General features: G+C 41.7%; 1 protein-coding gene across 10 annotated transcripts in view; it reads left to right on the top strand.

Annotated features, from left to right (window-relative positions):
• Positions 1-2,470: 2,470 nt before the first annotated feature.
• osbpl9 (oxysterol binding protein-like 9) overlaps positions 2,471-22,692 on the top strand; it is a 43,235-nt gene continuing 23,013 nt past the window's right edge. For 6 of the 10 annotated variants that reach the window (XM_054752390.2, XM_054752386.2, XM_054752388.2 and 3 more), the window contains exons 1-4: positions 2,471-2,624; positions 7,070-7,120; positions 9,531-9,609; positions 19,368-19,444. In XM_054752390.2, coding sequence (XP_054608365.2) covers positions 2,514-2,624; positions 7,070-7,120; positions 9,531-9,609; positions 19,368-19,444 — 318 coding nt within the window. In that variant the 5' untranslated portion in view covers positions 2,471-2,513. Of the gene's footprint in view, positions 2,625-7,069; positions 7,121-9,530; positions 9,610-19,367; positions 19,445-20,773; positions 21,157-21,187; positions 21,637-21,664; positions 22,170-22,692 lie in introns of those variants that run through there. The other 4 variants (XM_070554158.1, XM_054752393.2, XM_054752394.2 and 1 more) reach the window with 4 other exon arrangements.

The following is a 22,692-nucleotide window of genomic DNA, read 5'->3' as shown; positions in this document are numbered from 1 at the left end:
CACAACAATCAATTCAATAAATTAAATATATTGAAGTATGTAACAGTTTGTAAAATTCATCATAAAGGAAACAAATGCTAAATTCCCTCTCCTTGAGGGTTCTTAGAGGAATGATAAAATCGAACAATCAATAAATAGATAAATAAATAAATAAATAAATAAATAAAACCAATTGTCCTTTAACAATGTATTCAGGACTATGTCACAGTCTTCTTGCTTTTGGGCAAATGGATAATTCAGTCCATTAAAATGTTGGAAAGTTGCCAAAAATAAGTGTCCAAACCCTTTGTGGGAGTTTTTTGTATTATGGTATCCCATAGAAAATGTTGATTTTGAGAGGTTTTCTGACAAATGTAGTGGGGTGTACTCCTTTATTCTGAGCACTGTATTTAAATGATTATTGAACATCTCAAACATTCATCCACATGTGGTCGTTCCTCCAGATTAACTTGTTGACATTATCATACATATATGATATATATAGAGAGAGAGAGAGAGAGAGAGAGAGAGAGAGAGAGAGAGAGAGAGAGAGAGAGAGAGAGAGAGAGAGAGAGAGAGAGAGAGAGAGAGAGAGAGAGAGAGAGAGAGAGAGAGAGAGAGAGAGAGAACACACCTCATTCAATGTGTTGTCTTTATTTTCATGATTGGTAGATTCTCACTGAAGGCATCAAAACTATGAATGAACACATGTGAAGTTATGTACTTGACCAAAAAAGGTGAAATAACTTAAAACATGTTTTATATTCTATTTTGTTCAAGATAGCCACCCTTTGCTCTGATTTCTGCTTTACACACTCTTGACATTCTCCTTATGAGCTTCAGGAGGTAGACACCTGAAATGGTTCTCCAACAGTCTTGAAGGAGTTCCCAGAGGTGTTTAGCACTTGTTGGCCCCTTTGTAAATGGTCATGGTCATGAAAATAAAGAACACACTTTGAACGAGAAGGTGTGTCCAAACTTTTCAGTTTTAAAATCTTGTGTTTATATGGACACTTGTTAGAACATCCATCCATTTTCTGAACCCGCTTGTCCACGCAGGGTCGCAGGGGGGCTGGTGCCTATCTCCAGCGGTCAACGGGCAATCAGGCGGGGTACACCCTGGACAGAGAGCCAGTCCATCACAGGGCAACACAGAGACACACAGGACAAACAATCATGCACACACACACACACACACACCTAAGGACAATTTAGACAGACAGAAGATGGAGTACCCGGAGAGAACCCATGCACAGGGAGAACATGCAAACTCCATACAGAAAGATCCCAGGCCGTTAAGCGAACCCAGGTCCTTCTTGTTGCAAGGCAACAGCTCTAACCACGTTAAAACACTTGTTTGAACAACGTAAAAAATAAAGCATATAAAGAAACTGCTGCTTAGATAATAATTTATGTTTTACAGGGAGAAGTGTAACTCAATTTTGTCTAAATAAGATTACTTCTTTAAAAAGATCTTTCTAGTTTGTACCAAATTTTCATTTTCCACATCTGTGTCACACACACACACACACACACACACACACACACGCGCGCACACACACACACACACACACACACACACACACACACACACACACAGTGCTGCCAGACACAGCAAAGCAGGATGGAATATCAGAGTCATTCTCCAAAAGCAAGACTGCTCCGGCTGCTTTTGTTTAATAATGGAGACACCGCAGACTTATCCTCGCACTTTTGCTTCGCCCATGTGATCAGAGATGCGCTCTTGACATCTATTGGGCCCTTCCCATCTGTACCGGGTCGGCCCGGGCCGGTTAGCGTAGGTTGTTTACATATCTGGGTGGCCTGGAATTTTCCTGGGCCAACCAAGGCTCATTCTCAGCCCTCTTCTCGAGGGGGTCTGCTTCAGGCCGACCAGGGCCAACACACCCACTGCTGACAGCAAATTCACACCTTCCATTAGAGCAAGCCTCTGATTGGTGGGTAGAATCAGCCCACATGGGCTTAAGGCAAGGATGTGTGGAATCAACCGGGCCAGGCTGGGGCCGACTGGGGCTACCCGGCCCGGGCCGACCCGGTACAGATGGGAATGGCACAAAAGACCACAAACCCATGTGCTCAATCACGTCCGCATTCCGGCAGTGTGGGACAAATGAGGCGAGAGGGGCAGAGCGGAGTGCAGCCAATGCCACAGTGAGTGGCACTTTGGCCAGGGCAGCCCTGTTGAGCAGAGAAACGCTCATGCGCTATGAGTGGTGGACCCAGGGAAGGTGGTGAGAGGGGAGATTGACAACCAGATGGCCCAATAGCTGCTTTTGGTGAGAAAGAATTTATTAACGGGGTTTTGAGACAAATGTGGGAGAACCGCTTTATTCATTTTTTATCTCCACAATATATTTCTAGCTATACAATGTTAGAACGTTGTTATGAAGCATGAGGCATGAAAAAAATAATTTGTTTTCCAAATTTGCCATTGCAGCTTTAATTGAGCAGCTTCATCCGTGACGTAAGCTCTTACCATCTGCCGCTCCTCCCCACCCAAAGTCTGTGGAAAGATGGCGTCCATCATGGAAGGGCCGCTGAGCAAGTGGACTAACGTCATGAAAGGTTGGCAGTATCGCTGGTTTGTTCTGGACTACAACGCTGGCTTACTGTCATACTATACGGTACGTTCACTCTAAGCTTCGTGTGTGTTCAAGTGACCCATTTAAGGGAAAGAAGTTGTAGAAGTTGTCGCTTGTTGCTGAACAGAAGTGACAAACGGCCTTGTGTTTGTCAGGAGTTGGGAGTATCAGCTGGCTCGCGACAGGCGGGTGTAAGTGATGACAGATCTAGTCTTTGGCCAATAGCTGTGGCCCTTTTGGTTTACTGACTAATCGGGTGGCAGTACTTTGTCCATACTTCCGCTAGCTTTTCCGGCTAACAAAGCTAATATCAGGAACACACGCTTAGCGAATAGTTGTTACGCCTATCCTACAGGGGTGTGATAGAAGGGGTGACATTTGGTTTTGTGAGTTAAATACAATACTCGCTAGCTTACTTGTGATTTAGTAGCGAGAGACTGCGGGCGGTGATGCTGCTTAGTTTTTGACCAGTCTCATTTCAGTGCAGTTTACACGATCTGGTCATTTTTAAAGGTGTAAATTTTGTTTATTATTTAGGCAAGTTTTGAAGATTCCAACAACCCAAATGTGATCTTGTCTGCCAAGAAAGTTGTCCTTTTAACACCTGGATCTTTTCTGTACACGTTATTGTATGCTTTATAATTGTTTGTATTAACAGTTTTTGTATAATTTTATTTTAGTACCTGACAGAAATCCCAATGATGATTGGCACAAAGTTCACGAGAATAAACCAGCTTTTATCCAACAAAACCTGAGTCTAACTTTCTTTAAAGAATAGAAAGGGGTGTAAACTTATTTGTTCACCTTTAATTTAATTCATTTACTCAGGAAAATGTTAAGCATTTGTTGGTTTAAGCCTCTCAAGTGTCTGTTTGCCTTTTTAAGGAGGAAATGGTCACAAAGCCTGAGACAAATCTTGTTTAGATAACATACGTGACTGAGTCCTGTTAAGTTCTGGTTAAACTGCCAATAGAAGATTAGGTTTTACACCCTTTACAGCGAAATATAATTTCAAATTTAATCCTAAAACTACAGCTTAAATGTTTGTAATTTGGTGTATAACTAAAATATCTGTTTAATGGGTTGATGGTTGATTATGTGGGATTGGATTTCATAAATTCACCAGAATTATCTGGTGAAGATGATGAGAGAACAATAAGAAAATAATTTTTGGTTTTGTAACATTTTTGTTTTTTTGATCAGATATGCCGTCTTTAGAACCTTAACTGACAGCCACATCATGTCTGTATTAAAACCCATCTTGGTCTTCAATTCAGCTAGTTACAAGACAAAAACAAAGTTCTTTTTTGATGATCAGTGAACAGTATGGACCTTGTTTAACTCTACTTGTTATCTGAGATTATGTGAAATATTTATTAAGTCAGCTTTTTCTGTTTTTCCCAATTTAATAGATTTGTTTACAATAATTAAGGTATAGATTGGCACTTCCTCTATTAGAATGTAAAGTGCCACGTTTGAAATCAACCTCTGTCTTTTACATTTTTTATTTCAGTAATGTAAAATGTAAACTTCCAATGCAAGAGGCTTGTGCAACACATTAAGTCATAAATGGATGACTGAGTTCCACTTACCCTAAGGACTGGGCAGCAGTTATCTGTGTACTAATGTCACATAGAGCTGGCCTACTTAAATAAGGGTCTACAGGTTTATTCCAGATGTTCTTACTTTAACCAAAATGACCCAAATGTACAGATATATTGGGTGTTTTTACAGACATTTTTCTTAATAAAGGCTAAGTTCACTGAGAAACCTTTTTTTTTTTTTACTTATTTTTGAAATATGATCAGACACTCTGGTTTTAACTTTAGCAGGCTAAGCTTTAAAATAGTCTTCTACCCCAATATTGGTAAAGGAGTTAAGTGCCTATCTCATAACCAGAGGGTTGTGGGATTGAGTCCTGCTCCGTCTGTCAGTGGTGTCTTTGGGCACAACACTTAACCTGCCTTGCCTGCTGTTGGTGTTCGGAACGACCGGTAGTGCCAGTGTTTGGCAGTCTTGCTTCTGTCAGTGCACCCTAGGGCAGCTGTAGCTGCATTGTAGCTCATCAGCAGCAGGATGTGAATGGCCCAATCCCAATACTTGCACGTCCATCGTTGCACCCTTCAATTGTGTGATCCCGGCCAGGTTTCGAGTGTGTAGGGTACCCCGATTCTCAAGTGCTGAAGATGACCACGCCCCCTTTGCATCCTTTTAGGTTTGATTCGAAATCAGACAGTGACAGTGACCAGTGGTAATTTTGTTGACAAAATATTTTCTTCTTTTTTTTCGTCACGAAAATATATTTACAGATGAAAATGAAACAATTTCAAAATAAAAGCTTGGAAAAAGACGAAGATGGTAATTCAATTGATTGAAACTTTTAGTCAACGAATGAAAGACGAGACGAAAATCCACGATGACGAATATCTAATCAGAAGACAGGAAAGATGCATGACGCAAATAAATGGACCAGTCAACAAATTGAACAGACGGGACTAAGCGAGAAGAGAACCAATCAGAGTCCGCTTTGTTTAGAGGTGACGCTAGGCCTACCATAATAATAATCAACTTCTCCATGTTTGCTCGGAGATGTATGGACAGGGTCCGAAATTAAATTTTCTACTCACCGGCCAAGTTGGCTGGTAGATGATGAAAATCTACCGGCCAAGCATATTTTTTACAGGCCAAAATTCTAAATGATTTAGATCTACCTAAAGCATGTTATTCTATATTATGTTGATTCCAAACAGAGTGAAAAAATAATTAAAACATCAATTAATAAGAAAAACAACTCTTTTGTCATTTTTACTATTTATTTATTTATTTTTAGAGATGTTTTTATGAACTCTTTTATTGAAGTCTTGTCAGACTCCTTGTTTTCTCTGTCCGTGAAGTCTGGCCTCCTGCTTCTGACACCGTCTTTGTGCCAAAGCATTACAGCCTCATTTGGGTCCTAGTCCTTGATCTCTGGAGAACACAGCTGCACCATGAGAATATCTGAAAGTGTGTCAGGGCTAGGGTTGTCACGGTAACCGGTGTAGCGGTAAACCCCGGTAAAGAAGTTGACAACAATAATAACCGTCTTGTTTTAAAAATATATATATATATATATATATAATCTCGGTGGATTACCGTGGCTGCGGTGTAGGCGCGGTGACCCTTACCAGCCACCGTATCATCTGCTGAAGTTGCCGACGGCACATGCGCACTTTGTTGTTTACAACCAAAACTTTCTTTAAGCTAAAGCTGAAATGAAGGCAGGAGGAGACGGCAGCACTTGGGACATTTATTATCCCTCAAAGAAGACAAAGTCGGAAGTACGGGCATCTTTTGGATATTTGAAGAATGCTGAGGGACAGTTGTCTGTGAAAGGCAGCAACGCTACGTGGCCATCATAATGTAGCCATTGTCTGCCACTTTTCACAAAATCTTCTGGTTGCCACTGGTCCTGGTGGATTTTCTTCCAGTTCAACGAGTTTTCTTTTGGAAGGCTGGCTGACTCCAGTTAAAAACCGCCACATTTCACCGCTAGTTTTAACACGAAGCTAACTGCTAACTTGATAAACTGATTGAATGGGATAGGTGGAAATGACGTTGGATGCGGCGTTCACGTTTCGCGTACGTTTGTGTACGTTGCATGCAGGTGGGAGGAGTATCAGAAATCCATGGAAGATGACTGATAAACATAACTAATTTGGTGCAAACATTTACTCGCCAGGTGGCAGGTAGAGCTCAAAAATGTACTCGCCAAATGGAGCAATTTGCTCACATTTGGCGAGTGTTAATTTCGGACCCTGTTTACCGGTACGTTAAATACCAAAAAGACACACGTAACTTGACAGCTTACAGGTCCTGTACTGTACTTATTTTGGGGTGTTAACCATTTTATCGTGGAAAGTTTCTGGAAAAATGCATGCCCTCAGCATGCTAGTTTGAAAAATGCTTGTTGTGCAATTGCTAAAAAGAGAACCTTTGTAATTCCCAGTGTGCTTTTTGTTTTTTATTAGTCATGTAAGTGTTAAACATGTGAAGTGTTTTTTTTTTCATTCAAATATTCTATGTTTTTAGCTGTGTGTGCTATATCTGATCAGTGGTGGTTAAGAGTTTGGACCCTCTGTATTAAATTACACTACTACTTTTTCCATGCTCTATACAAAAGTAGGAAATTACTTCATTAGAAAAAATATATGTATTTTGTTGACTAAAATTGCTTATTTTCATCGACTAAAATGGGACTAAAACTAAAATAAATCTAATGACTAAAATTGGACTAAGACTAAAATAAAATTAAAATTTCCTGTCAAAATTAACACTGACAGTGACTTAGGCTCCCTATACCCAATACCAGCTATTTAAACTTCATTTTATTACTTAAACCTGTCAGTTTGCCACCATAGTATCTTTGGGTACATTCATTTACAACATTACTCCTGGTGCTCTGTAGATTATACAGACTTTCTTTACACCTGACTTCTTTTTCTTTTCAGTCCAAAGACAAAATGATGCGAGGATCCAGAAGAGGCTGTGTGCGACTCAGGGTAAGGTTCCTGAAGCCATGCTCCTACTGTTCCATCCTCTTCTATGCTTTACTCACTCACTCACTCACTCACTCACTCACTCACTCACTCACTCACTCACTCACTCACTCACTCACACACACAAGTTCATTTTTCTACCCATATTAGGACTTTGTATTGACTTCCATTCATTTTAGTAACTGCATTTATCCCTAACCAGTGTATTCCTAAACCTAACTGTAACAAAAACTCAATTCACATCTTACCTCTAAACGTCACGCCTAAGCCTAAAACGGGGGGTCCACTGTATTAGGGCTCGATTTTGGTCCTAATAAGCCCATCGGTCTTCAAAAGATTAGTGAATATGCCAGTTTTGTTCTAAGTAGGATAATTAAGCAAGTACACACACACACACACACACACACACGTACACACACACACATGCCCTCAGCACCTCTGGAATAGAGCAGTTCTATCCTTGGAGAGTTGATCATTTCAGCAGCCTTCACCCACACTCAGCAGAAGCATAAACTAGGCACAATGTGTTTGCAATATCCATTGTTGTCCACCAGATGGCAGCAGAGTTCTAACCACTTTGTCCTGTTTATTATGTAAAAAGATAATTTTTTCCTATTTATTCAGACTTGGATCAGGAAGAATGGTGTTTCTAGAAGGATTGATGCATTGTATTCTTTAGACTCAATCTAACATTTTTAAATCTAAAGCTGTGCAAATAATTATTTGAATGGATAGATATATATATATTTTTATATTTCCTGCACGGCGTGTGTCACTGCAGTCAGGCCCTCTGAAAATGACATCACCGAACAGTGGATATGGAAGTAGCTGTGGACAAAGATCAGCTTGCTGTTCCTTGTTTTCTGTTGTCACTGTTTGTGTTAACGTGACTCAATCATCATATCACGTCTGATAGCTTAGTGACAAGAATGTTGGTCCATCTAAACAAGACGTCAGAGGTTATGAATATAAAAATAAACAAACTTGTGTGTTCACCAGCTGCTCTAAGGTCTCACGGTTTCGACGTCTGCTTTCAGATCAAACTCAATTATGTATTTCTGATTTATAGGTGACTCTTTGGGTTTAGTCAGACACGGGGTGAAAAGTTCCTCTCTTCCAAATTTTAATACCGATCAGAACAGACGTCTCTGCTTTACTAGTACGGTGTGTCACTTGTTTCTCAGTTTGTGTTTAGAAAATGAGATGTTTTAGATAAATAAGCCATGGTCTCTCAGATACATTGACAAAAGCTGCTTTTAAAATCTTAACTTCCTCAGTTCTCAGTGAAAAGAGGACGTATCTCCTGGAACCACAACGTTGCATTCTGAGAACATTTTTACACATCTACAGAAGATGCTTTTGTTTTGTTTGTTTTTTAGAGTGAAACAATTAGACCTGAAGAATTTTTTTTTTGCATGAAAATCTTTTATTTTTCTAACTAGTTTTATGCACCAAAACTATTGAAATCATTTCTTTGTGGGATGCCAGGGTTTATCTAGCTTTTTCAAAGAAAGAAAATTTTTCTGTCTTTAATGCAACAAAACTTTACAAACTTGTTCAGATTAGTACTTTTGTAATCTGTTTTAATGCAGACCCGATAACTCTATATGTTTATGTTAATCTACACTTTCCTCAATGATTAATATGGATGATTTGTGAGGATTTAGCATGGTGCCTCTTGTGTCAAAGTCTTATATTATTAACTTATCCTGGGCTGTTGCTGCAGGATCACAAGGTGCATGTTTCTTTGTTTATCTTAGGAAAGGCACCGTCTCACTGCAGTCTAACAAGTAATAGAAAATACTATTAAGCTTATTTAAAACACATCAGATTTAAGTCAGAATGAATTAGAATAATCCATTTAAGCGTGATGGAGGATTTTTTTGCAGAGCTACAAAATATTTTTTATCTGTTTGGAATGTTTCCTGCTTTCCTTGTAATATTAATGATTTTCGTTGCATCTCCTAGAAAAAAACGGTCAGTTTTTATTGCTGGGGTCTTGGGTTTCAGCTAGCCAGCAGGCTGTTTCCCTGCAGTTTTATTTATTTATTTATTTTTTGCTAGGTTTCTGCTAGTCCCTGTATTCCTCCACCCTCCCCTGCTTTTTCTCTTCCTTCACTCTCCCAAATCCCACCTCCTCCTTTCCCCTCCTTTCTCCCATGTTCCAAAAGACTGCATTCATATGAGCTTGTGAGAGAGAAACACGGTGAGTGTGGGAAAGAGATGACAAGGCAAGAAAAACTGGAGATTTTGAATGAGAGAGAGAGAGAGCTGCTGAGGAGGCAGATTTGTTATTAGTGGTTTTTCTGTTGTGGTTGCTGGGACATGTGGAGGGCATGAAGATGGGGATGGAAAGTAAAGTATGACGTGTCCTGCTGCCTGACTGCCTCTGCTTCTCTCTCTGTTTGGTCAGGGAGCTGTGATTGGCATCGATGACGAGGACGACAGCACATTCACCATCACTGTGGACCAGAAGACTTTCCATTTCCAAGGTGAGCTGTCCTCTTCGTGCCTCCTTCTCTCCGCTGCCGTCCCTGCCTCTCCTTCCCTGGGATCTTGTTTGCATCCATCTGTGCGGTTCATTCCCTCTCCGCCAGTCCTCCTCTCACTCCTCCATCCCTCCCCACCTTTAAAGACTTGGTTTGCTCTAATGCCAGGAAGCACATGCACACACAGGCACAGTGTGCTGCATGCAGCCGAGCTGTGTCTCCCACTTAGTCTGACGAGATTTGTCTCATTTTAAGCCAAACTGAAATTTCTAAAGAGGGGAAAAAAAGAAGCAAGTGGAAGTTTTTTTTTCTTTTTCTCCGTCCCTCTGGACTAGTGGAAGAGGAAGATTGCTGCTCGTGTCTCTACAGCTGAGCCTCTGGGAATTATGAGGGAATACTGCTGAGGTTGGAGCTGAGCTCAGGTCTCCTTGTTGCTGCTGCTGATCATCCTTCGCTGCACCACTTCTGCTCCTCCTATTTAATAACTATTCACTTCAAAGGGAAACGACTGCCCCTCCCATCTAATCAATCCTTCTCTCTTGTTTGAGCTGTCCAGTCCACTGCAGACACCTTTTTCTTTTTTTTTTACTATTTTGCTCACCAGGTCACCTAACCGCCTCTAAGTTTGCTTCATCACCGTCCTCCCATTTGTCCGTCCATACCCATTCCGCCTGCACACTCTACCGCCACCACCTCACCTCTTGAGGGTCACTAGCCACAGTCCATGGGTCCCCGGCCTCTCTCACCTTCTCCATGCCCTGTCCCATGTCTGTGTTCCGAAGCTGTATGCTGTGGTTCTACAAACGCAAGGGTAAGGAGGAAGGCGCGCACGTCTCACGGTCGGCATGCCTGCCAGAGCTGGAGGTGTTGTTTGTCTTCTGGGATGTAGAGTCAGGGTGGAGCACAATGTTCCCTTTCATTCTGGTGTTTTGGTTTGGGAACGAGGTTGAAGGGCATTTCAGCGCCGTGTGAAGCAGACTGCAGTGGGTGTTGAGGAATTGGAGGAGACGGGCTCTATGTTTAGAAGCTGTTTGTTGTTCCTGAGGATGTTTATTATTAATATTGATGTTGTTGTTGCTGGATTGATTAAACAGTGATTTCAGGCTTTCCCTCCTTGGTATGGTGATGCGTTTCCTGCTCTGTGTTTTTTATACGAATGCTCGATATTGACTTTTTTACCGATATTGTCTGACTCTTAATTATCGATGCCGATATATGCTGTGTCCCCCTCCTTTTATAATACTAAAACATTTAAAGTTACTAACAACACATATCTCCTATCATTCATGCTTAAATTATAAACATTTTCTGTGCAAAATGACAACGACCTCAATTTCAGTTAGCAACAGGAAAAGTTCCATGTTTATTTTGTCTCCACCAGCAGCTGAATCTCATTCTCCCTAAGCGTGACGCTAAGATGTGTGTATTAGTTAGTTATGTATTATCATCTTTTTCTTTATATTGCAGCAATGATGATAAAACATTTATAAATATCTTCAGGTAAGAAAATTAGCCTTGAGTGAAGATTCTTGGTTTTGTTTTAGTCATCAGATTTCTACTTCACAAGTTGTACCAAATAAACAAAAATATCTAAAACATTTTACCTCAGATCTGTTATATTTTGACATTTTGAGAGAGGGGAGAAGTAGCTGAAGAGTTTGATGTATAATGTGTGTATGGTATGTAAATGTTGAGTCATTAAAAGACTAGAAACTGAAACCGATATTTTCCAAAATTGCTTTTTAATGCAGATATCGGCTGATATTAATGGTAGTCCAATAATATCAAGTTTCATGTTAAAACTGATTTGAGTTTGTTGTTGGGTTTAATGCCTTAATGTGGTCAGATACAGCTTTGTGCATCAGATTGTAGGCTCATACTGTCTGAAAATGAAGATGATGTCTAAATGCAGATGTTATTCTGGTTTGAGTCACATTGATGGACGGGCGCAGAAAACATTTCCACAAATATTTATTAATCTTAATAAAAATTATTCTTTTGAAATAATTAATTTGTACTCTTTGAGAATATTTTGATTTTTTAAAGTTTATAATAGTTATATGGTCTATACAAAACATGCTCATGAAGTTCCTTCCTTCAAGCAATCTCATCAACTCTCTTCTTGGCATTTTCAGTACCTTCCAGAATGAGCCATTTCAGGGCTCTGTCCCTATGGGGCAGCCCTAGGCTGCTGCTAGCCACGTCCACCTATCCCCTGATAGGCTTGGCATTTGACACAGTAAAAACGGGGAATTACGAGTCTCATTCCCGCTTGCTTTACCAACAGTGTTCTAGTTAAAGCTCTTAATCACATCCAAATGATCTAAAAGCAGAAAATCCCTCAGGTTGTTCTTCATTCACCCACGTGTGTTTAAATGTTCATTTAAAAGCATGTAAATCTTCCTTATCTGCTGACATGACATGGAGAGTAGGTGCAGCTCACTTCATCAGATGAAGTTTGCTGACTAGTCTTGCTGTGTAATGTTCAAGGTTCTCAAAAGTGTCTTCATTCATCAACCCGCTGTCTTCTGCTTATTCTGGAGTTGGGTTGTGGGGAAAGCAGCTTAGCAAAGAATCAGAGAAGCAAACATCTTTCTCTCCAGCCGGCCAGCTCCTCCAAAGCAATCCTAAGGACTTCCAAGACCTAGTAGGGCTGGGCGATATGGCCTAAAATCAATATCACAATATATTGAGGTTTTCACCTCTAACAATAAATAAACGATAAGTAGTAGTTTGCGTAGAAACAAAAGTTGTCCACTGGGACGGGGATGGGTCTGTCACAAGTATTATGTTGAGTCACATTTTTACGTGACTCAAGGTGGTATCGCTTTTTAACTCATTAACTGCCATTGACGACTAAAGTCCTCATTTGCTTTTTTTTTTTTTTACTGTGTGGGCGTCGGAACGAGCCCCCGCACCATGAGAACAAACATCCCAGCTCTGAAGCCGATCTTCTTCCGCGTACGTCACATGTCACGTGATCAGGAAGCAGAAAATTCATGTGTTAGGAGATCGTTTTGGGCCGCTGCTGTAAAATAAGTGAGGTGCGAACCGGAAAAGCTTCTGCCGATAACAATTCGACAACGAATTATGAAAGAACGGATAACGCTCGAAACAGACTATTCTTCTTGATGTAAGAGGTGAGTCTCCTCTTTGTTTCTTAGTCTTGTTAGTTTTGGTTATGGACATCATCATAGACTCCTTTTTTTTTGTGACTCTACAAAAAAACCTTAAATGCTGGCAGCGAAGGATTTTTCTGATCAGGAAACAGCTGGCAGTTACATGAGCGTTGCTAACCTACACACATCTTTTTTTTTATTCATAAATGTATTGACATGGTAAAAATGATCTCTAAGAGTCAGAAATTTCGATAACGAAACCTTTTCTATTTATTGCCCAGCCCTGCACTGTATCCTTACTCCGCATCTCTGTTAACAATAATGTAGGATACTTTACAATTTTATTGAGACTCGACAGATGCGACAGGGTTCTATGCAAATTTGCCCTACTGTGATGTCACAATCGGGAACTTTTTAAACTGACTCAATATTGGCATTTAATTCCGGAACCAAACACACACAGGAAAAAGCTGGATTTATTTATTTTTTTACATATGGAGTGTTTGCAGAGTTAGTAGAGAACCGTATGGCAGCATAAAATGACAGATTTACCCTTTAAAAGATCTTATTTCAGAATATATTCATATTCCTAAGCTGCATGTCCTCACTCAGAACTTAAAGACTGTGACCTCTATGGTCGTGTATTAGTTTGTGAAACTACTGTTAAAAATGCCTGTCCTCCTGAAGAGCATCACGTGTCGACTCTAGAGGACGAGCACGAAAATCAGCACTTCTGTACGATAGCCCCAGATCCTGTCTACATCAGCTGTGTGCGTGGACATGAAAACCTGCACAGGATGTTGGTCAGGAGCAGGAACTCTCCACCGGTGTAAAATGATCTCCGTCTGTTCATGTAATGCAGTTTCCGCACCGTCTAAATGTGTCTGTTCAGATATGTGTGACTCAATGCGTGGACTGTTTGACCGACCAGAACCAGAATTGAATTTTCCAGTGATTTATCACCTGTAAAGTGGCTCGTGAGAACTTAATACCCTAACAGCTCTCAAGTATGTGAGATTTGACTTTACAGGAGAGGAAAAACAATTTCTAGAAACTGACCAGTCACGAGTGCAGCTCTGTCATCTATTTAGAGAATCATCCATTATTTATGGGGTCCAATCTGCCAGTGGTGCATCATAGATGCCTGAAAAGCCCTTTCCTCTTTTTCCCTCTTTGCTCACATTCTCTCATCTGCAGAAGCCGTCAGTCCTTTGTCATTAGCTCTCTCCGATGTCAGAAGGCCACCCAGCATTCCCAGAACATCCTTACGTTTCTGGTCCTTACTCATCAGTTGTACTCTTCTGCTACTTTTGTATTTTTTACACTCTTTCTGCAGTTCTGGCTGTACAGTTGGAGTATGATCATATAATAAATGAACAAATTAGGCTAATGTCTAAACTTGAGCATATTTTCCGTCTCTGTTTTGACTTGTTGCAGTTGGACATCATCCCATTGGAGCATATATGATGACATTTCATCAGCTCATTTCAGGGTGACAAGGGGAGAAAGACATGTTAAGCATAATTCACATAAGCTTTTTGAGTGAAGGAGCAGAAGCATCACACGAAGATTAGACGTGGCAGAAAACGTCTTTGGATAAAAGTCGCATCATTGATGCTGTTCGCTTGTTGTGTTCATTTGCGAAGTCTCGAGCTGCAGCCGATTTTCAAATATAATCTCCCAGACTGCAGCGGTCATATGAAGTGACACGTTCAATCACATAAGTGCTTTCTTTACAGTTGGCTACGCATCCGCTTAAAATGACTGCCCACCGAATTATTAGCTGATGGCAGCACTGTGCCGGTAAACAGGCCCTACTTTAATGGTTCTGTTTTATTTACTGTGCAGAATGAATGAAAGGAAAATATTATTGATGTTTGCATTTGATTGGGGTTATGATGTGTCAGTGGTGCTTCTTTTGATTCAGGCATGTTTTGCATGTGTGCTCTTGACTTTGGTTCTTGCAAAAAGTATCAAAGTGTCAAAAATGACAAAAGTATGAGATTTATGATAAAATAGATGACAACAGGATTTAGAGGGCTGAGTTTGCACTTTTAAGATAATGTGATATGGACTACACATTCTTTAACCTTTTTACAGGTGGATAATCTGCATTATATGGTGTGACAGATGATGTGAACACAGATACATTTCTCTGTTTGTAGTGTATAGTTTCTCTAATGTTGACATTGTGTCTATCAGCAGTGACAACACAACCAGTCAGATGACTGAAACAACATGTAGGTGTGCCCAAGTATTTTAGTACATTTTCCATTTATTTTAGTTCTTGTATTTGGAAAGGTGTGTGTGTGTGTGCGTGCATGCGTGCGTGCGCTGATGGAAACATTTAGAGTTTCCCTGTGTTCAGCTCAGTTCCTCCTTTGCTCTTCTGAAAGTCTTGCTTCCTTGCTGTGCTTTTTTTCATCGGCGCACACGGTAATTGGGTTTATTCTGCAGTTCTCTGTTATGAAACAGCGGCTGTGAGACTTCTTCTTGTACAGTCAGGTCCATAAATATTGGGACATCAACACAATGCTAACATTTTTGGCTCTATACACCACCACAATGGATATCAAATGAAACGAACAAGATGTGCTTTAACTGCAGACTGTCAGCTTTCATTTGAGGTATTTACATCCAAATCAGGTGAACGGTGTAGGAATTACAACAGTTTGCATATGTGCCTCCCACTTGTTAAGGGACCAAAAGTAATGGGACAATTGGCTTCTCAGCTGTTCCATGGCCAGGTGTGTGTTATTCCCTCATTATCCCAATTACAATGAGCAGATAAAAGATCCAGAATTCATTTCAAGTGTGCTATTTGCATTTGGAATCTGTTGCTGTCAACTGTCAAGATGAGATCCAAAGAGCTGTCACTACCAGTGAAGCAAGCCATCATTAGGCTGAAAAAAACCAAAAGAAACCTATCAGAGTGATAGCAAAAACATTAGGCGTGGCCAAAACAACAGTTTGGAACATTCTCAAAAAAGAAGAAACGCACCGGTGAGCTCGGCAACACCAAAAGACCTGGAAGACCACGGAAAACAACTGTGGTGGATGACTGAAGAATCCTTTCCCTGGTGAAGAAAACACCCTTCACAACAGTTGGCCAGATCAAGAACACTCTCCAGGAGGTAGGTGTATCTGTGTCAAAGTCAACAATCAAGAGAAGACTCCACCAGTGTGAATACAGAGGGTTCACCACAAGATGTAAACCATTGGTGAGCCCCAAAAACAGGAAGGCCAGATTAGAGTTTGCCAAACAACATCTAAAAAAGCCTTCACAGTTCTGGAACAACATCGTATGGACAGATGAGACCAAGATCAACTTGTACCAGAGTGATGGGAAGAGAAGAGCATGGAGACAAAAAGGAACTGCTCATGATCCTAAGCATACCACCTCATCAGTGAAGCATGGTGCTGGAAGTGTCATGGCGTGGGCATGTATGGCTGCCAGTGGAACTGGTTCTCTTGTATTTATTGATGATGTGACTGCTGACAAAAGCAGCACGATGGATTCTGAAGTGTTTCGGGCAATATAATATGCTCATATTCAGCCAAATGCCTCAGAACTCATTGGACGGCGCTTCACAGTGCAGATGGACAATGACCCAAAGCATACTGCAAAAGCAACCAATGGGTTTTTGAAGGGAAACAAGTGGACTGTTTTGCAATGGCCAAGTCAGTCACCTGACCTGAATCTGATTGAGCGTGCATTTCACTTGCTGAAGACAAAACTGAAGGGAAAATGCCCCAGGAACAAGCAGGAACTGAAGACTGTTGCAGTAGAGGCCTGGCAGAGCATCACCAGGGATGAAACCCAACGTCTGGTGATGTCTGTGTGTTCCAGACTTCAGGCTGTAATTGACTGCAAAGGATTTGCAACCAAGTATTGAAATGTATAAGTTTGATTTATGGTTCTTATTCTGTCCCATTACTTTTGGTCCCTTAACAAGTGGGAGGCACATATGCAAACTGTTGTAATTCCTACACCGTTCACCTGATTTGGATGTAAATACCTCAAATAAAAGTTGACAGTCTGCATTTAAAGCACATCTTGTTCGTTTCATTTGATATCCATTGTGGTGGTGTATAGAGCCAAAAATGTTAGCATTGTGTCAATTTCCCAATATTTATGGACCTGACTGTAGGTGTAATGCAGTATTGTAAAGTTTAAGAGCGAGTTGTTAAAGACCATTTTTTACAGAGTTGTAGAAGTAAAACAGTCAACCAAGGTGACTTTTAGACTTTTGTCTCCTGTTGTTGTCCTATTAAAATTCTTATTGCTACAAAATGTCTCATAACCAGACTGTAAAAAAATCCCATAATTTTCTTTTAATTTTCTGATTCTGCAAATCATCTTTGGAAAAAATGTACACCACATAATAGAAAGTCTAACCATCCTTAGATCTAGAAACTTTTAGTTCAAACTCCCCATGCAGTTGGGATGTTTTGGTGAATAGCCTGTATTTGATATAGCACCTTCTAGAGTCCTGAAACCCCCCAAGGTGCTTTACAACACAATCAGTCATTCACACACACATTCACACGCTGGTGGGGATGAGCTACGATGTAGCCACAGCTGCCCTGGGGCGCACTGAAAGAGGCGCCAAGTCCACACTGGAAGCTTCGGTAGCACAGAACAGCAGCAGAGCATCTCTGCTTCACATAGAATTCATTATGGTCTATGGGGTTGATCCAAACCGGCCGTGTCACAGAATTTTTCAGACACATCCCAGAAGCAGCGCGACGTGGTACCACATTGCACCGTGTCACTAAGGGTAGGATTGGGTTCTGTTGTTGCTGCTAGATGCTTCTGGGATGTGTCAAGTCATGCAATTAACATAGGGCAAGACGGGAAACCGCACACAGTATTGTTAATTGTCAAAATAAAAGTACATTGCAAAGATGTGTTTTGTATTTATGTAGATTATACATGTGACCTGACGGCTTATTTACTACCAGTGTCGTTTGAGGAGGGCAACCTTGTGTTTTTCATGGCTTTAATTTTGGCAGTGGTGGAGAACAACATTATATATGACAAACAGTAATATCAAATGTGATCTCCTTCATCTTAATGGCAGATGGAATAAACAAACCATGACCTTTGAAGTCTCGAGGGATTTTTTGATATTGCGGGTTCAGTGAGGACGACGGCAGTGATGCCACTCCACCGCTGAGACTCCCTTGGTGTGGATTGACGCACTGCAGAGCACACAAGTAAACCGTCCCACTGCCGTTCCACACTGCTGATGCCTCCGGTGTGGACCCGGTGTAAGGCTAGAGGCGAATGTTGAGCTAAGAATGCTAACGGTGAATGAGAAACGAATCGTTGGCTCTAAAAATTTCAAGTTACTTTTGTAATGTATTTATCTAAATTTACTGTGTATGACTCGCCATCTAAAATCTTCCGGAGTGGAGCCATAACCGGCAACAGCCATGTATCTCACCAAAGGGGGTCACAAAGTCACCCGTTTGTTTTGAAAATATACTGCAGTACCCAAATTTGACCACAAGATGTCATTCTTACTTATTTCTGATATCATGCACCTTTAATGTTACTGTTTGAATAAGAATGTGTTTGAGTATTTGACTCAGAAGATGAGCAAGGTTTTTCTGATGTTTATTTGTGTTCGTCTACACACTGCTATTAGCTAAGCACCTAGATGTGAAAGTAAACCATGGGGATGTGAAACTGGTAGAAAAACTACTACAGATCCAGTCAGTTGTTTTCCTTGAGTGGTTGTGCTACTGCCTCACCTCCTTCAGGAATAGCAGCTAAACAACGTTAACCTCCATAATCTGCTCATCCGTTGAGTCTGTTTGACTGAAGGGGAGAGTGAGAGGCCACTGAGGCTGTGTCTGAGTGGATTGGCCCGAGCTTCAGCTGCCTTTTAATGTCTTTAAAAGCTTTTCTGCTGTAGAATGGTTCATCCTGGGTGCTTGGACAGCCATTCATCTGTTGTAGCCTTGCTTTCAGCTCAGTGAAAATTTACTTGGTTTAGGTGCATGTAAGTTCCTCTCGCAGCTTTTTAAGTTGATGTTTTATTACATGGGGGTGACTGTCCTGCATGTTGGAAGCAGAATAAAAGCAGCTTTGTGGGCGTCAACAAAATAGTCCATGAAATGTGAAAGTGCAATTTATTGGAAAATAGAGCATATCAGTTTATATTGGAACTTCATTTTATCATCTCAAGACCAACGCGAGGTCTCTTTGTACCAAAAATGAATTATCTTGGGTTTGTTGCGTGTCCTGGAGCTTGTGCAGAGTCACTGTTTCATGTTGCAGATAATCTGACCTTTGTCTGGCGTCATCTCATCACTTTCTCACAGAACAGAAGGATGCTCATTGGAAAATGCTCTCAAAGCTAGATTATTAGCATTTTTTTTATTTGAATTGTCACGGTTTTACTGTGCAACAAAATCATTAACACAGCTTTTATTGTTTATCGTATGTTTTAAAAACCTTTAGTTTTCCTTTACTCTCCATCTCTACACCACCAGTGCTCATGTCATCTCACTGTTACCTTGGTGTGTGTAACTTGAGCACAGCTTCTGGTTATGTCTCAATGGAAAACATGGCTCACCGTGTGTGCGTGTGTGCGTGCGTGCGTGCGTGTGTGTGTGTGTTTCTGCCGTCAGCTCGAGATGCGGATGAGCGAGAGAAGTGGATCCACGCCTTAGAGGGAACTATCCTCCGTCACACCCTCCAACTCCGGGTACGTAGCTAACCACATTGTTTGTACATGTGTTCATGCATGTTTAATCTACCCTACAGCAGAGTCTTTTGTCTTCTATGGAGCTCCGTCATGTTTGCTTTGAGCGTGCGGTCTTCAACCAAGACGAATTTCTCTAACAACTAAATATTTTTGCTGTCTGACTGCAGAAATGGAGTTTAATGACGCGTTCAGAGGTTAGTCAGTGGCTGTACGTCGACAAATGGTTAACATTTGGAGTCGGCCAGATGGTGGCAACACCAGTCAATGGTGGCAAACACAAAACTGGTCATTTTTACTTAAAATTGAACAGACTCGCTGAGGTTAACTGATTTTTCACTAGTTTGTACATAACTGTATTTGTGACAAAAACGTCTTTACCTCCATCGTTCCTCAGCACACGATGACCATGGCACTCTGGCATGGGAGGCCATGTGAGAAATGCATTCCTTCAAGGAATGCTTGGAATTTAATTAGATTATGGTATCGTCATGTGACACTTAAGTCCTCTTTTAGCAAACTTTATCCACAAAGATTATTTAAAAGTAAGAAATAAGCCTGACGTTACCCGTGGTTGTGTTCTTAAGTTGACTTGGAGTTTCTGAAACTTTGATTTGAACTTTGAGGAAGTTGAACTAGTTCAGCGAGATTAGAATTAGGGATTTTAGCATCATTTAGTCACAGCAGAACAGGTGTGACGAGTCGGGCGATTTGAATGGAAATAAAGGTGACATTTTTTCCCTTATGATGGATGTTGTGATAATATATGGTGATTAGCAGAGGCAGTTTTGTGTAATAGAGAGGGTTTCGTAACAAACCGCTGGCAGCTATTTCTCTGTTTCCTGAGTGTTTAGACTGGGGGTGTTTTAGTTTCTCATCGATCTTCCTCTCCTAAACCTAACCCTTTCCCCTCTCTCCTTTAAAATTCTGTTTTCTGCTCCCTTTTTCTTCTTTTTCGTCCTCATGATCAACCTTGTCATTTGCCCTTTCTCTTCTGTTTTTTTCTTTTTGCTCCCCTCCCTCCTCCCTTCATGGCAAGTCTTTCTGATGTACCACGTGTGCCTGCTCCCTCAGCACGCATGCACACACACACACACACACACACACACACACACACACACACACACACACACACACACACACACACAGTGTGAGCTGCTTTCGTAGAATCATGTGACCAGAGCTATCCAACCTTGAACGTGGTTGCTCGATCACCCAAACATCTGCCTCTGCTGCCTCAGCCAATCAGGGATGTTTTTACTGCTTTTCTGCTCTGTGTGTGTGTGTGTGTGTGTGTGTGTGTGTGTGTGTGTGTGTGTGTGTGTGTGTTTCTGCCTATGTGAGAGGAAGTGTGCCCTTCCTGCCAGGGGAGGGTTCTGGATTAACTCGACTCAGTCTGCCTCATACAAAACAGTCAGCTGATAAATCAGGATATTTTTTTTAGCCAGACTGAAAGCTGAGGGCTGCTGTGGTTCGTTTTTGGCCAGAAGCTTTGGAGCACTGAAGGAGCACGCTTTTTCTTCAGTTTTCCTGTGGAGGAGGGAGAAGAAATAATGCTAACTTCACCAGAGCTGGTGGTTTGATGCTGTGGGGAGGGAACAGATCAAGTGACGGAGGTAGAGACGGAAAGCGAAAGGAGCTTGTGTCAGGCTGGACGGCCTGAGAGAGACGCAAGCTCTGATTGATGCAGCATGTTCATTGGCGCGAGGTGCCCTGTAAGTAAAAACACACGAACGAAAACACAGCAGCGTTTGAATAGCTGCAGCGCACCGTTGGGGCAACAGTGTTTTCAAAGTGGGTCACACCATGTGGACAGACAAATACACACGAAGGGAGGGAGGGAAGGAGGGTGGGATGTGCAAGCTGCTGTGAGAGGTTCTCTGTGTGTGTCAGCGACGGTCGGTCCGGGTGGTGAGAACCAGCGGCCGTCTCGGAGTCGTGGAGACGTGACGTGGTCGTGCAGGAGCCGTTTATAAACCAGCCACCTGCGTCTGAGCTTCTCTGCTCCGTCTGTGAAGCAGCACCTCCCTTCTCCTTCTGTGTGTTGACAAAACATGGGATTCAGTTTGCCACATAATAATAGGGGAGGTGTTAAACCCCGGGGGCTTCGTTTTCCTGCTCCTTATCATTACCTCATCCAATGATTTTAGGCTTCAATGCAGACCGGTCTCCGATAAATCACACGGACAAGTAAGGTAGGCTACGTTATGGGTTCGTAAACTGATCATCTGTGATGACTATTATTGGTGACTTTACAGTGCAGGTGTAGATAACCCCCGTGTCTCACCCATGTAGACTGATGATAATATGGTCTATTTGACCTCTGATTAAAAACATTCTTGTTATAAAAGGAAAACCTGAGTGTTTATACATGTGTGACCCACAGTTCAGATTTGCTGATACGCTTTCACTCCTGTGTGCATTACCAGTATTTTGATTTTAGCTGAGGTATTTTTTTTTTCTTAGTCACACTAAACTAACAAACTGTGCACCTTTGACCCCCGGAGGAGGTTTGCCCTGCTAGCCACATGCTCCCTGGCTGCAGACTTTGCTCTCTATAAAGCTTCAGAAGTTTAAACTTTAGTACTTGTTGGGGTCAGAGCGTCTGTTAATGTGTCGCTTTGGGTTAATGGCTTTCCTTCACGTTCCCATGAGGCTGCAGACAGCAGTAGGAAGACGCGTCAGGAGCTTGCGACGCTGCAAATCCGAGCCAGCTGCACGCACCAGGGTTTGATAAGAGCTTGATTTATTACCAGGACAAGGATTTACTTTGATTCCTTCTTACTCTTGACTACGGGTCTATGTGAGAGTTAGTTCTGTGTTTTTCCGGATCAGACTAGCTGCTGTGTTGTGGTAAATTGCACCAACACAGGTTGTATTAGTCATCTACTGAACCACCTGAGATCGAGGGGTTATTGCGTTATCCTTTGTGCTAACTCTGCTCGTAACCAACACTCTCAGGAAGTGTGTGACTTGCCTTTTTTATTCCCTTAAAGAAGTGCAATGTGTGTATGTTTAATTTTCCTGCCTGTATCTTTGTCCGCTTAATTGTTCTGGGGCGACGGTGGCACAGGAGTTAAGTGCTCACCCCGTAATCGGAAGGTTGCAGGTTCGAGCCCCGCTCAGCCTGTCGCTGTCGTTGTGTCCTTGGGCAAGACACTTAACCCACGTTGCCTGCTGGTGGTGGTCGGAGGGACCGGTGGCGCCAGTGCTCGGCATCCTCGCCTCTGTCAATGCACCCCAGGGCAGCT

Source organism: Nothobranchius furzeri, chromosome 8 (genome assembly GCF_043380555.1).
Source record: "Nothobranchius furzeri strain GRZ-AD chromosome 8, NfurGRZ-RIMD1, whole genome shotgun sequence".
Classification (NCBI taxonomy): Eukaryota; Metazoa; Chordata; class Actinopteri; order Cyprinodontiformes; family Nothobranchiidae; genus Nothobranchius; species Nothobranchius furzeri.
This window is presented reverse-complemented; position numbering and strand designations above follow the sequence as displayed.